At 35.5% G+C, this 15,395-nt stretch overlaps 1 protein-coding gene and 1 pseudogene across 1 annotated transcript; one reads left to right on the forward strand and one right to left on the reverse strand.

Annotated features, from left to right (window-relative positions):
- Window positions 1-5,463: 5,463 nt before the first annotated feature.
- LOC142632102 (VQ motif-containing protein 31) lies at window positions 5,464-8,911 on the forward strand. Its single transcript, XM_075806521.1, has 2 exons — window positions 5,464-5,576; window positions 7,926-8,911. Exon 2 carries the CDS (start codon window positions 7,974-7,976, stop codon window positions 8,514-8,516), a length of 543 nt encoding a protein of 180 aa, XP_075662636.1. The 5' UTR covers window positions 5,464-5,576; window positions 7,926-7,973; the 3' UTR covers window positions 8,517-8,911.
- Window positions 8,912-10,142: 1,231 nt separating this feature from the next.
- LOC142632562 (putative pentatricopeptide repeat-containing protein At5g08490) lies at window positions 10,143-13,159 on the reverse strand (annotated as a pseudogene).
- Window positions 13,160-15,395: the final 2,236 nt, after the last annotated feature.

The raw sequence follows: 15,395 nt of genomic DNA on the forward strand, positions 1-15,395 counted from the left end.
AGCCTCACCTTTTCTGATTTCTATTCAATAATATTATATGAAAAACGTTTACAGACTTAAGGGCCTATTTAAGGGCTCCATAAAACTTGACAGACAAGAAAATATATTCTAAAATAACTTCTAATTGATACCTTACTATATCTAGAATCAAATTTGACCTAAAAAGCATTAAATGCACCTAAAAACAAGGAAATAAATCACCTAAACCTAAAATAATGTTTTTTACATAAAAATACCAAAATTAATAAATTACAATAATTAAACAATAAATTATGTCCTACATCACCTCCGCAAAGCTCTCCCAAGCAACAAACACCCCAGATGCTTCACAATCTTGGAACCAGACTAAAGCCTCACCATCCATATGAAAAGAAGCCATCAAAAGCCTCTCACTCAAAGGGGTATGATAAAAATTGAAATACTGATTAGCTTTGTATGCCCACGTCGCTGGATCCTCTCCTCTAAATCTTGGAAATTCAAGTCGCACACTTTTAGGCAAGCTCTGTAATGGCAAAGTCACAGCTTGGGACGATGGTGTCTTGGGCGATGAGGGTTGTTGTCTCTTCTCTTCAGCATCAGTTAACTTTTGTAAGGCAACACTAATGGCGTTCAACTGCTGGGTATGGGCATTCAGTTGATTGGTGATTTCTTAAAGAGAGTGGGCATGGTGGTCTATGGTGGTACGTAAGGATGCAATGGATTCATTGATATACGCAGTAGATCGAGTTTCAGCCATGGTCATAGGAAAGAGGGCTCTAATACCAATTGTTAAGAGCTTGGTAAATCAGAAAGATTGCAAGAAATGGAAAGGGAGAAAGAAGAAGTGTTGGTTAGCTTCGAGGGTAACCTCCTCCAAACAGAACAAGATTAGAAAAGACTTTGAGGGAAGAAACTGAATTCATTCTATGCCTCCCATTCTCTGTCAACAATTGGAGTTATATACAATTACAACCAATTCCCAAATCCTCTAATCCGTAACTACTCACTTAATTAACTCTAACCAACTCTAACCACCTTATTAACTAATTCTCAATTACTCACTTATGCCTTGCACCTGCATAGCACGTGACTAAGCAAAGTACAATTACATGCACAACTACTGAGCACAACACTCCCTAAGTACACACACATACAGCATCTTAACACGAACCAAAGGTATAAGTTGACATTAACCCAATGATTATAAAGAATCACGAACCGAAGGTATAAAGTTTGAACACCACAAGGAAGAATCCCTGATAAGTTCACAATTCTTGAAGAACCAAAAGAAGAGCAAAGCCTCACCTTTTCTGATTTTTATTCAATAATATAATGAAAAACGTTTACAGACTTCAGGGCCTATTCAAGGGCTCCATAAAACTTGACAGACAAGAAAATATATTCTAAAATAACTCCTAATTGATACCTTACCATATCAGGAATCAAATTTGACCTAAAAAGTATTAAATGCACCTAAAAACAAGGAAAATACCTAAAAAACGTTCTAAATAATAAAAACCCTAAATTCAGGTAGATTTGGTCTCAAATAACAGCTCCAAAATAGGAAAAAATCTCCATTAACTGATATAGAGCTGGAAAGTCAATCAGACATTAATCAACGCCATAAATCACTCCAAATTAAGCTAGATCAGCCCTAGATAGCTTAAATTAAATTTATTACGCTTTCATCTTCCTTTGGGCCAAGCTTGGAATATCCTGCGTTAAAATCAGCCCAAATCTCTTGAATCAGCCCATTAAGTGCTTCTTTGATCTTCTTGGATCTTGCTCTTGTAATAGGCCCAACTGGAACATGCAATGGATCTTTGAATGCTTGTTGATTCTCATCATTCCCCCTCTCTTCAAAAGGATTCGTCCTCAAATCGTCACCTACATCAAAAGGAGAAAGATCATAAACATTAAATGTAGCACTAATGTTGTACTCACCTGGAAGATCCAACTTGTATGCATTATCATTGATTCTCTCAAGGACTTGAAATGGACCATCCCCTCTAGGATGTAGCTTAGACCGCCTACGGGCTGGAAATCTTTCTTTTCTCATATGCACCCAAACCCAATCACCCGGTTCAAAGAGGACTTGTCGACGGCCCTTGTTGGCTTTGGTCGCATATTGCTCATTTTTCCTCTCTATATGTTGCCGTACACTTTCATAGAGTTTCTTCACCATCTCAGCCTTCTTTTGACCATCCAAACTAGTCATTTCATTAACTTTCCTTGACCTAGGCAAATTTCTTGAATGTCCTGTGCTAGAACCAGCCCAAATCTCTTGAATCAGCCCATTAAGTGCTTCTTTGATCTTCTTGGATCTTGCTCTTGTAATAGACCCTGAAGTCTGTAAACATTTTTCATTATATTATTGAATAAAAATAAAAAAAGGTGAAGCTTTGCTCTTCTTTTGGTTCTTCAAGAACTGTGAACTTATCAGGGATTTTTCCTTGTGGCGTTCAAACTTTATACCTTCGGTTCGTGATTCTTTATAATCATTGGGTCAAGGTCAACTTATACCTTTGGTTCACGTTTCGATTATAAATGTTGGGTCAGGGTTTCTATCATAAATCTGAATTTTAGCTTTCTTGGGCAAATATCCCAATATTGTTTGTTGGGTCTCAAAACGTGTCGGTTGAGGTTCGCATCAATAGATCTCATCAAACCGGTGACAACCATGACAATAAGTGTCAATGGATCACACACAGAGATTAAACCCTAATCAGAGTGTGCCTACTCTGATACCACTTGTTGGAAAATTTAGACCCCGGTTGATAGAATTAGCAAGTTTTAAATCCAAGTTGTTAATTAGATTTATTATGCATAAACTTGTTAAAACAAACAAACAAACATCAATATCATGTCAAAATCATATGCAGCGGAAAAATAAATAAGACAAGATATGATGACCAAGGAAAACTTGGGGGGAAACCTTCCCGAAAAGCAATTCACTATAGTAAAGAGAAGTTTCAGATCTAGTACAAAACTTTTGTCCTTAAACTCTACAATTCTCGTAGATGAACTCATAGCAGAAATCTTCTACCGCTTCAGAACCTCTGAACTCTTCAATATATGAACGTCACCCTTTGATGCACGAATTCCAATACGTGACTAACTCCTTTGCACGAATCCCAGTACGTGACTCACTTACCAACTTAAGGAAGAAGAATGTTGGCTGCAAAGTTCTTCACTTCATCAACAATGAAAATCAAGAAGCACTTGGTTACAAAACCCTAAGGCGTAAAGACGCAGTAGCTTTTTTCAGAGAGAATAAGACTTCGGTCACCTTTTGCATATGTTCTCATTGTATTCTCTTATGTGACGGCCTCCAAAATAAGCCTTATATATGTCTAGGGTTGTGAAAAAAGAAACCCTATACAAATACAAAAGCCTGGCCCAAAAATCAGATCTGAAAATTTTGATTTCTGTAACCTCGATAGATACCTTGATAAATAGTATCTGTCGAGCTTCATTAAACCTTCATAGATAGCTATCTGTCAAGCAGCTGTCGAGCTATCTGTTCAACTTTAGTATACACATTTTCTTCACTTATTTCTTGGTCCAATCTTCATAACTTTAATACTAGACTTAAACAACATGTTCTTTGAAGTATTAAACATATCCTAAATCTATCCAATTACAAGTAAAGTGCGTTTTGTCAAAGGATTAGCCAACTACATAAAATATGTCCTTAACAATCTTTCAATTCATTTGCATACAATTATGTTTCAATTGTTTCCTTAAAACCCACCATTAATTAATTACCACATGCCTCTACCGTTTATCCTAAAAAAAAATAATAATTAATTACCACATGCCCAATTGATAACTAACACACAGTGCACATTAGATTAAGAAAAGATTGCCAAATAATGCTGGCGTAGAAAAGTGATGAGAATCAACAAGCATTCAAGGATCCATTGCATGTTCCAGTTGGGCCTATTACAAGAGCAAGATCCAAGAAGATCCAAGAAGCACTTAATGGGCTGATTCAAGAGATTTGGGCTGATTCTAACCCAGGATATTCCAAGCTTGGCCCAAAGGAAGATAAAAGTGTAGTAAATTTAATTCAAGCTATTTAGGGCTGATCTGGCTTAATTGGGAGTGATTTATGGCATGAATTAATGGCTGATTGACTTTCCAGCTTTGTATCAGTTAAGGCAGATTTTTTCCTATTTTGGATCTGCTAATTCAGATCAAATCAACTTTTATTTAGGGTTTTATTATTTAGTACGTTTTTTAGGTATTTTCCTTGTTTTTAGGTGCATTTAATGCTTTTTAGGTCAAACTTGATTCCTGATATGGTAAGGTATCAATTAGGAGTTATTTCAGAATATATTTTCTTGTCTGTCAAGTTTTGTGGAGTCCTTAAATAGGCTCTGAAGTCTGTAAACGTTTTTAAGATTATTATTGAATACAATTCAGAAAAGGTGAGGCTTTGCTCTCTTTTGGTTCTTCAAGAACTGTGAACTTATCAAGGATTCTTCCTTGTGGCGTTCAAACTTTATACCTTTGGTTCGTGATTCTTTATAATCATTGGGTCAAGGTCAACTTATACCTTTGGTTCGCGTTTCGATTATAAACGTTGGGTCAGGGTTTCTATTAAATATCTGATTTTTAGCTTTCCTGGGTTAAATATTCCAATATTTTTGTTGGGTCTCAAAGCGTGTCGATTGAGGTTCGCATCAAAAAGAAAATCCATGGTCCATCAATACTGTACCAGTGACATGGTGTCCTAAATTTTTTTTTTTTTTTTCTTTTTTTAAGATCAAGTTGAGAGGAAAATTCTTAGTACTCTCGAAGTATGAAAAAATAGTACTATCTCTTCTTACAAAGTTTGGCTCTAATATATTTGAAGTTATCTTTTCCAACCTATTAGTGACAAATTATAAAACTGTTTGTGTATCATTTAAACAAATCATATGACTCAATAAAAAAATTACCTGAGTAAAACTACACATTAATAATCTTTTCAATTACTATATAATTGGTTGGAGTAAAATAGTCTCAAACATGTTTAGACCCAAACTTTTTTCCTTTTTCTCTTAAGATTTTGTAATGAAATTTTAATTTGAGTTGGTTTAAACGTGACGTTTGGAAAAAGTTTGTAAAAAAATTTATAGTAGTTTTTTCTGAAAGAGGAGAGAACTTTCTGAAAGTAATTTTGTTTTTGCATAAGGTGTCAAACGGTTAGCAAGACTGAGTCCTAGGTAAGTTGTCAATAATAGCATTTCCCAAAAGGGTTACTAGTTGCGTAGTTACCTTACCCACCCCGCAGTTATTTCGAAAGCAATAGTTTATGGGCCCTTCCACTTGCCATTTGTAACAAACAGGTGATGTGGCAAACCCAACGGTTGTAAAGGCTTTTGAGGTCACAGTTTCTTTGTCTTAATTGGATTGTTAGTGTGCGCCAGAAAACCTTAGCTTCCATTAAGCTCTAGTTCTGTTAACTCTCTCTTTCTCTTCCTCCCCTTTCTTTCTCGACTCTCTCTCATTTAATGTTTCAATTTCTTTCTTCACCTTAATCTCCATGTGAATGCCACCAAAATTTTTACTTTGTTGCAAAGCTGCATAATCAACAGAGGGCTTTTGAGGTAAATGTATGAATAAATTTTCCTATTAATGTCCTTTCTTTCTTGTATATACATAAATTTGAATGATATTATACTGGTTATGTTGTTGCATTGAACACCAACAATTGCATGCCCTTTAATATAAAATCGAGGACAATATAAACAAAATTGGAATAGAGCCTTGACATGGATAACATATTAACAAACTTTAATTGAGATATGCACAACAGTGATAATATCTTGTGGTCTGTGATGCATCTCCCCTTGCTTTTGTTCTTATGTATATTTCCTTGTGCTCATTATTAATCTTGATTATGTGTTGTTTATAGATAGAAGTTGATTAAAACATGATAGAAAGGAATGTGTATACAAGCATGAATAGTATAACCATATGTCAAAGCTTTGAAACCCTGTGTAGGCAAATTGTGGTTTTGAAAACCGAACTTAGAAGTTTGTTCTTTACCCGTGAACTAACATTCAAACAAGATTTTATACTAAGTTGGGCTGGCTTTAATTAGAAGAAGTAGATAACTTTATTTAGGCAAAAAGTAGTGATATTTGATACCCAATATAAGATTTAACAGATAACTCAAAAGAATTAATGGTAAAACTTCATTAATAACTATGCATATAATGATGACACTCACGATATATCAAGACATCTCCATTTTAAGGGATCCATTTTTATGGTTTAGATTATTACAAATGTAAATGACATTCACATCTTTACATAGTTAAATCCAAAAAGTAAAATCTTAATAAGAAAATGAGTCATCTCAACCGTCGTCAAGGCTTTCGTTAAAAGGTTTAAATAAAAGTGAGTTGAGTTTAAAACATGCTATTCACCACCTTAGCAACATTGCTCTGAAGTTCCCAATTTATAGCTTGGGGGTAGATAATTGGTAAGTTGGTATAAATTTTTTCCTTTTCATGGTAATTAGGTAAATAATCATATGATTCTTTGCTTCTTCTCTTTTCCTTAAAAGGTAATTGCCGCTCAATTAGAAGAGAGAGAGCAAGGAAATGGTCAAGTTTGTCTCAGCCAAATTCAACATGGGCCAAGATTCCCTTTAACCCATTTTACGGTGCAGAGAGAGAGAGAGAGAGAGAGAGGCCCGAGGGTGTCCACACAATAAATAAATAAATCAGATTAAAATTACCATTTAAAAAAAAAAAAATTTTAAAAATGCCTAACGAAGCCTAACACTTTTGGAGCGGAAATCCCAAGCATAATGCACTAAAAAAGCAATATAATTTTTTGGGTGGCTTTTTGACTGGTAAGGTCTAAAACATGCCTACCTTCATATAACCTACCAGTACTATTATCCCTATAATTCCTGTTAAAAAAAAATAAAAAAAAGTTGGCTACATAGAAAACATAAAGCATAGTTCCATTTGACTTGAAGAGAATTTATCTTTAACGTTAAGATTTTATTCTTAGATCTAATAAAGTATGGAGTTTAACATCATTTAAAATTTTAAATAATATGACACTGAATATACTTTATATTTATAATATTTAATCTGAACTAAAAAATAAATCTATTTCAAATCCGAGTGATTTTGCTACATGTTAGGAATGGAGGGATGTAGTTTACCAAAAAAAAAAAAAGGAATGGATGTCTGTCACACCTATTTTTGACTATTACAATTGTGTCTATAATGACCGCCAAACTCTTAGTTGCCTAAACACTGAAAGAACGAATCAAACAAAACCTTCTAATTAGTATGTCAATCTCTTTCTCTTGCTTCCATCCTCATTACTTGATTGGTGTATGTCAGTTAATACTAATATATAGCATGTTTGTGTAATTCACCCCTTCATTCCCAAGGGTGCAATAATCATGGTTAGGTTTTCTCACTGAAAACTTTTTCTTAGGGCCGCTCTTTTTTAAAATATGACACGCATATATGACTTCTAAACATGTCGCAAGTTATTCTTTCTCAACTTATAGGTGAAGATGATCAAGTGTTAGTTTTTAGCTTCTACAATGAAGAAAACTCAGCCACACCAAAGTCAATTGTGCATCATTAATCGTAGTACCACAAATCATTACCAATTGTTTCCCTTTCTTTCTTTCTTTTTTTTTTTTTAATTTCTTTCTTTCTTTCTTTTCCCCTTCAAATCTTGGTGAAACACTTTTTTACTCACATATACTTATATTAATGGGCTAGCATATCAACTGCTCTTGACTGGACTAAGTTAGGCAAGTAAAGTCATTAACAAGCATACCAAAATAGATTTTGTAATCTGATATCCACCATGATGATGTATTGGCAATCAGCTTGAGATGTCAAATTCCTATCTACCTAAAAGGATGCCATCTGAATGAGAACAATGACCAGTTTATAAATGGGTCTGTATTGCAGGTCAGAGCCTGATTGAGATGAAAAGCTTGTCAAATGAAATAGACATTCATGGATAAGCTGGGAAGCCGGGGCACAGCAAGTTGTAAACCTTTAACCACATTCGTACAAACAGACACACATACTTTCCGAGAGGTTGTACAGCGCTTAACAGGCCCATCAGAAGGTAATACAACACAAGAAGCAGCAGCAACAAAGGTTGTAGGTGTAAAAAGGCCAACACCCAAACTCCATGAGAGAAGGCAATACTCCAGGCCCAAGCTTGAGATAGTTAAACCCCCTTGCCCATTTAAACCTGCTACATCAACTGCATCAACTGACCAGAAAAGCTTCTCCCCCACCAAATCAGGGAACTCTGGTTTTCTTCCAAGCCCTGTGACCCCTTCTACAATGTTCTCAAAGCTGACCATCCTGGAAGAGCAAAAGAATGAAGAATCAGCAATACCTGAATTGAATAGCCAAGAAGAAGAGAGAGCCATCAAAGAGAGGCGATTTTATTTGCATCCATCACCACGGTCCAGACCAGGATACACTGAACCAGAGTTGCTTACCTTGTTCCCTCTAACATCTCCAAAAACAAGCGAGATGCCATGATTTTGACAGTGAGCTGATCCTGTTAAGACCTTTTGTTTTTGCCGGCTTCAAACTACAGAACACCATTGTCACCAAAAAGAGAGTACATCTTTGGAAAGAAGAATAACTTTTTAAATACCTTGTCTGTTCTTTTTTTTATCTTTCTTTTCTTGGGTTCTCTTTTGGAAACTAGCCATCTTTTACACTTGCTTTATTTTTAATTCGACCCAAAATTACTTTAGGGCCTAGATTTAAAAATAACAATGGGGTAAAAGTTTGGGACCTCCAAACCTCCAATGTAGATTTTGAGGAATTTTTAGGCTTTAGATTTATTGCACTTGATAAGTGTACATAAAAATACCTGCAGCCAGCCCCATGTTGTTGAATTACTTTGGATAGAGGCATGATCTCCATTTCCTGAATTCAGATCTTTTTGTGGTGACTTCAAGCTTAGCAATCATTCAAAAGTAATACATTCAGACCTTGCCAACACTTTCTATTCCGCATATTCCTAAGAGAGAAATAGAAAGCAGAATAACAAATCGTAAAAAACTGAAAAGCCATGGATTTGGACTGCACTTAAAAGAAATGTGGAAGCAGTTAAAACTAAGAACAAAGTCAATTATATAACAAAAAGGTTATTATTCTACAAATTTTGATATATCCTACAAAAAGGGTGTATTTACTAGAACTTCTTACCCAAAAAGAGCACATGGATAGGTGTAAAAGGAGAGGAAAGTGGGGTATAGAAGGTGTGAGGACTGAGGATAATTCACTTGATTTATGTGTGAAACCATGTTAGGTGAGCATTCATCATAACAAAAGAAATTATTTCATTATGTCTTTGACTTTGCAGTTCATTCATCTTATCTAACTTCCAACAAATGGAATGCCAAGAACCTACTTGGTATTCTGCATAAAGAAAAGAAAATGAAAATTTGAAGATAAAATAAGATTGAAACTCTTAGCAGCTGAAGATCGTGAAAAACTTCAACCCTAATGCCTCTGAACTGCCAAGATGTGCCACTAAGGGGATAAAACCCTGAGAATTTTCTTTGAAATGATTTGGCATCATCCATCCCCTCCCATCCATAGGGATGCAGAGTGATCCCAGCTATTAAGCTGAAGAAGGCAGTCACACAAGGTCTCAAAAGTTGACCTGAAATTTGAAACTCACCTACAAAAGGGAAAAGGAGGAGAAGAGTCTGCAAGAAATTTAAAAATAGAAGTTCCATAGTTAGAAATGTAATTACAAGTTACAACAGCAAACCATCCCCCGTAAATTTGGTAAAAAAAAGTTGGAAATAACTAAACTGAGTTTGACTACAGTAGAAGAGTCAATCAGAATTGTCAATGGAGGGGGAGTCACTTAAGTAAAATGATGCATCTGCACCTGAAAAAGCCAAATGGGAATTCTGCCTCATGAAGCTGCAAAGAATCAAGTCTGAGCTCATTTGCAAAGTAATTCTACCTGCATTTGCTTATGAGTTATGACACCAACCACAAATGCCATATCCAAACCCATGGGTAACTCAAAAATGAAGCCACTCCTTGATTTTTTTGATCCAGTGTGATCAATTTAGTGTATATGACTTTGAGGATGAGAAGAGTCCCCAGGTATAAAAGACGATTTTCCTCCTCTCCACTTCAATCCAGCTGCATCTTGCTTGCTTTTTCAGATCCGTAGTCCTCATAAGCTTTCTTACCTCTATGCCCCATCCCATCTAGCATCCGCTGCATACATGATTGACATCACCACATAGTTCCCAATATTGTTAGCCTCAATTTCAAGGTGATCTGCCACAAAACAGAGCAAGGAGATCCACCACATAGGCAGTTCCATTGTTGGATTTAACCCATGGACCTTTTTATTGAATTGAATATCTTTAACCCTTCATTTACTAGGTCAGAATGACAAGAAGCAGATAAAACAGCAATGGCAATAATATAATCTGGCTTTACACAAAATTCAAGCATATTAGAGAAAATTATGAGTGTTTCCTCTCCAAAAACATTCATGGCATAACCACTAACCATAGCTACGAACAGAACCAGATCCTTATGGGTGTTTCTTCTCCTATACCATTCGTGGCATACCCACTGACCATGGCTGTGAACATAACCAGATCATTATGGGTGCTTCACTGAAAAATCTTATAAGCGCGCTGTCTAGCATGACATTTTTCAATACATCTAACAAAGCTTCCTTCAAGTGGACATCCTCAAAACCAGCTCTAATTGCATATACATAACATTCCTTCAGCAAGTGAACTGAGGCCATTTGAGCACATACCAGAAGTAAGCTCATGAATGTCACCGCATCAGGCTTCATTCCTCGATCTTGTAACTCCTGAAGCATATTGAGCAGGAGAAAAAATTTCTGCATAAGCTCAAACCATTAGATTCCAGGTAGTGATATCTATGTTAGACACCCTGTCAAAAATCTTATATGCATCATCATGTAATCAACAAATGACATAACCTAAGATTATTGAGTTGCATGTGATCAAATTCCTTTTCTCTGACAAACTTTGACAAATGCATATTCTATGTTACCAAAATTGGCATATACATCAGGCAATGCGTTTCCAGCAGTGGGTTCAACATCACCTTTTAATAAACTATCCCTAATTGAATAGCTATGTGTTAACACAAAAATGAATTATGGTCAAAATAGTAATGGAGTAAGATCTAATTCCTTCACGGGGCATCCAATTTAATAGGCCCAGAAATTATCATACTCACTCCCTACAAAGGCATCTAGCATAGAATTCCAAGATTATCAATTCTTTCCCATAAATCATCAAAAATGTCTGAAAATATGCTTTTATGCAGTTGCATTTTGCATAAAAACTAAGGCATTGCCCAATGTTGTATCTTCACATGGGTTAGTGTGTCAAAAATATAACCATTAATCTATTTCCCCACCTGCAGATTTTGTAATTGTGCACAAGCAGGAAGAATGCTAACAAAAGTTACACGTCCAGGGCTTTCAACTATTCATCATGTAATGCATATCCTGCAATTATGGCATTCCATTAAATTGAATCTCTTGATATCATATTTCGGAACAATAACTCCACCTCCTCCATCCATCCAACTCTTAAGAAGAAGCTCACTAAAGCATTGAAGACAGAAACATCTGCTAGCAATTCAGTCGCTGCTGTACATAACAACTTATCTCTCTACCAAAGCAATAGGGAACATTCTTATCTATAGAAGCACAAACAGGCAGAATATTTGCAATTGTTACATAATTTGGTTCTGTTGGTCCTTTCAGCATCTTGAATGCATCAATAATGAACTTATTCTCAGCAAACCCTGTAATAATTGCATTCCACAAAACATCTTTGTGATTGATGCTAGTAAACACAGCATGTGCATCATTGCATACTAGCCTGCATTATGCATTCAATGATACCAGTTCTCAACAAGGGTATCTGTTTCCCATCCAGATTTAGTCACATAAGAGTGCTCTTTCTAGAATCCATATTTAGCAAGCAAGCACACACAGGTAGAGTGGTCACAATAGTGATCAGGTTAGGTTTTTCCTCGCCACCTACATTGATTGCATAAAACAACCTCAACATCACATATTTGGTAACTGGAAAATCCAGACATGACGATGTTTTAAGTGACCCATCTGTGGGTTCCAGTTAATTCAACCGGTAAAGTTTCTGATGGTTGTATAAGAGATCTGAGGTTCAATCCTTACTTACACCAAAAACTGTCTTAGTATGATAATAAAGAGCTATATTTAGGAGAGGACGTCATAAGTTGAAACACTTTTAAGAAAACAAAAAAAAAAGTGACCCATCTGACCAAAAAGTTTTTGGCAATTATCAAGCTCGACACATTTGGCATACATGTTAGGTAGAGCTTCAGATACGTAGTGGTAATAAAGATGACCCTCTTCACAATATGACCATGGAGAGCCTTCCCCAATTTGATAGCTGAGAGGGCAGGCAACACAGGGTTTAAGAATGGCCGCCAAGACTTGTTGTCAGGTCTGAAGCCTGATTTACACTTTGAAAGAAAAGGGACAAAGCTTTATTGTGCATGGCTTCTACACAACAGCTCCTGATTATGGTGCTCCATGTTCCAAAATCCAGGTGAATCATTTCCTCATACAGTTTCAAATCAGCCTTTGGGAACAAAACAACGGTATTGTTCAAAAACTAAATCCCGCCACCATCATTCAGGAAAATACACCTCTAACAACCATTTCCTCAAACACCGTATGTGCATATTAGAAATACGCATCGAGGTGCAAAAAGTTAAATATTTCAAGCCCAAATTTTTTTACTGATGAGAGAGAGGCAATTTAACTAAAAAAACAAAAACGCGTTCTGGGTATTGTTTCCTATAATCAGTGAAGCAATCACGTAAGATTTTTTTTTTTTTTTTTTTTGGGCCCAAACTTTGCTTCGTGTAAGAGAGTGTTCATTGAACTGGAGGAAAACTGGAAAGAGCTCCGCGTCCCCGAAATGCTCTCATTGATTTTTCTCGTTTTCTTCTTTTCTTTCTTTTCTTTTTTATTTTTTATTATTTTTTTTATTGGAGCGGCTTCGGATATAAGAAAGATCCAGTCAGATTATTCAATAATAATAATAAATGTTAATAACTTGCAACAATTATGATTTGAAATTACTGCATTTTTCCAATCACGGAAAAGAAACGCAGGGATGTGATGAATGTTCATTGTATCTTGTTGTTGTTGTGTTAGCCATGGATGTAAAAAATATTAAATCCATTTCAATAAAAATTTTAACTTCCACTCAAAAACTTATGATATTATTTGTTTGGGTTTGATTTGGACTCTTTAATGTCGGTGGAAAAATATTAGTATGATATAAGATGATAATCCTTTGACTCTTTCAATGTAGAGATTCTTAAATTCCATGCTAATCTATTTTCATAGTCTAATTACAGATTATTAGGTTTTGTTATTGGAAAATATAGGCTTTGTTTGGATTTTGTTAACTCAGTTGACAAAACTGAGTTTTGTTAACTCAAAATCCAAAATCACTGGGCCCCACAGGTAGGGATGGTTGTTTGGCTTATTATTGTGTTGTTAACTCAGTTAACAAAACTGAGAATTTTGAGAGTTGAGTTAAGTAATTCAGAAACACCGGGTGCTTGTTTTCAAGATATAAGTTATGAGATATCAGTGGCAATTTCGTAATTCTTTAGCACAAATGGGTCCCACTGCCAGTGTCCCATCCCATCCATGCGCAACTCCTACGGGTCCTTTTGCCTTTATTGTCCCAACCACCCAACAGAGCTCCTCTTCATCATCTCACTTTCCCTTTTCCCTTCTCCCAAACCCATAGCACAAGCACAACCTTTTGATATCACTGTGAATCCATCTAAAGCACAAGGCCTAGCTCCGCTTATCAGCAAAATTGCAGCATATTTTTTAACAACAACTTCACATTAGAATTGAATCTGAGGAGGAAAAAAAAAAAACACAAGTACAATAGCATTCCAGAGGCATTAAGAAATACCAACAAAGAAGCTAAAAAGACCCATCAGAGTTACACAATCATAGAACAAATTTTTTTTAAAAAATGGGAGTATAGCGTCGTCGGGTTTGCAATCTCTAGGTTTGCTTGTCGGCGCCGCTGGGTTTGCTCGTCGGCGCCGCTGGGTTTGCAATCTTTGGGTTTGCTCATTGGCGCCGCTGGGTTCGGGTTTGTGCTTTAGAAGAGTATGTGGGCTGAAAGGGGAAGGGGAAATGAGAAAAGAGAAAAAAAAAATGGGGATGAAAGGTAGGCTAACGGCTTTGCTCTGACAAGTTATAGGTATGGGACCTACAAAAAGTTGAAAAATTTAAGTGATGATAAGTTGAGTGATGTGTGCCAAACGGGTGGGTGGGTATAAGAAATTAGAGTATTTTGAGTGATGAGTGAGGAGTGATGTGTAACGAAAATTGAGTGAAGAGTGATAAATGAGGAAAAAAAATTAAAAAAAAAACAAATAGAAAAGCCTTTGAACAAACGCGTGAACATGTGCTAAGAGGCTAGTTCATTTTTTGTGTATCTACTAATTTGATAGTTAATTGTTTAATTTTAGAAATAGTAAAATAATTAGATTTCGAATTTGTATACCAGAAATCAAACTTAATATTTCTACACAATGTGTGTGGTATTTTTTTTCCTCATTGGGGAAATTTTGCGGTGTCTTCTTTTGAACCACATTTGAATCTCATGTTGTTCTCCATTAGTATAAGTACAATATATAACGAACTCATAAAGTCAAAAATGAATTAATTTTTTATGCTACACCTCATCTTCTTGTAATTAGAAAACACATCAACCTCGAATTAGATGAATAAAAAGTAGTGGCCTTTAGGGGAAAAGAAGAAGAAAAAAGAATTAAGATAAATATCATGTTATTTTTTACCATTTAAGTTTGAACATTTTTATTTTGAACCTTCATATTTTGATTTTATTTGCATTTGGTGTTATTTTTCTCACCCATGTACCCAATAAACTTAGCTGCATTATGTCCACCCAATCCTTAGAATCATTGATGTGTGGGGTGAGTTAACCCATATAATTGAGCACCTACAACACTCTTATAAAAGCATTCAGATAGAAATGTGTATTAAGATAATATTATCCACTACAACTTTGCAAACCATATATGAGTACATCCCAAAGGTGTATTATGACGATTAAAAAAAGTCTACTAAAACGACATAAAAGTCTTTTTAAAAATCGTATGTATCAGCAGCAAATTGAAGTCCATTATTGCTAAGCCTAAGAACGCCAAAGGTTAACATGAACAAAATAAAAATATGGGAACAGAGTTCACTCACTCATATGCATTATTTTATACACCTACTTGAGTAAATAGAAAATTTTGTCCTATCACGGGTTTAAGTATCAATTCTAT

This window comes from Castanea sativa, chromosome 4 (genome assembly GCF_040712315.1).
Source record: "Castanea sativa cultivar Marrone di Chiusa Pesio chromosome 4, ASM4071231v1".
NCBI classification, from domain to species: domain Eukaryota; kingdom Viridiplantae; phylum Streptophyta; class Magnoliopsida; order Fagales; family Fagaceae; genus Castanea; species Castanea sativa.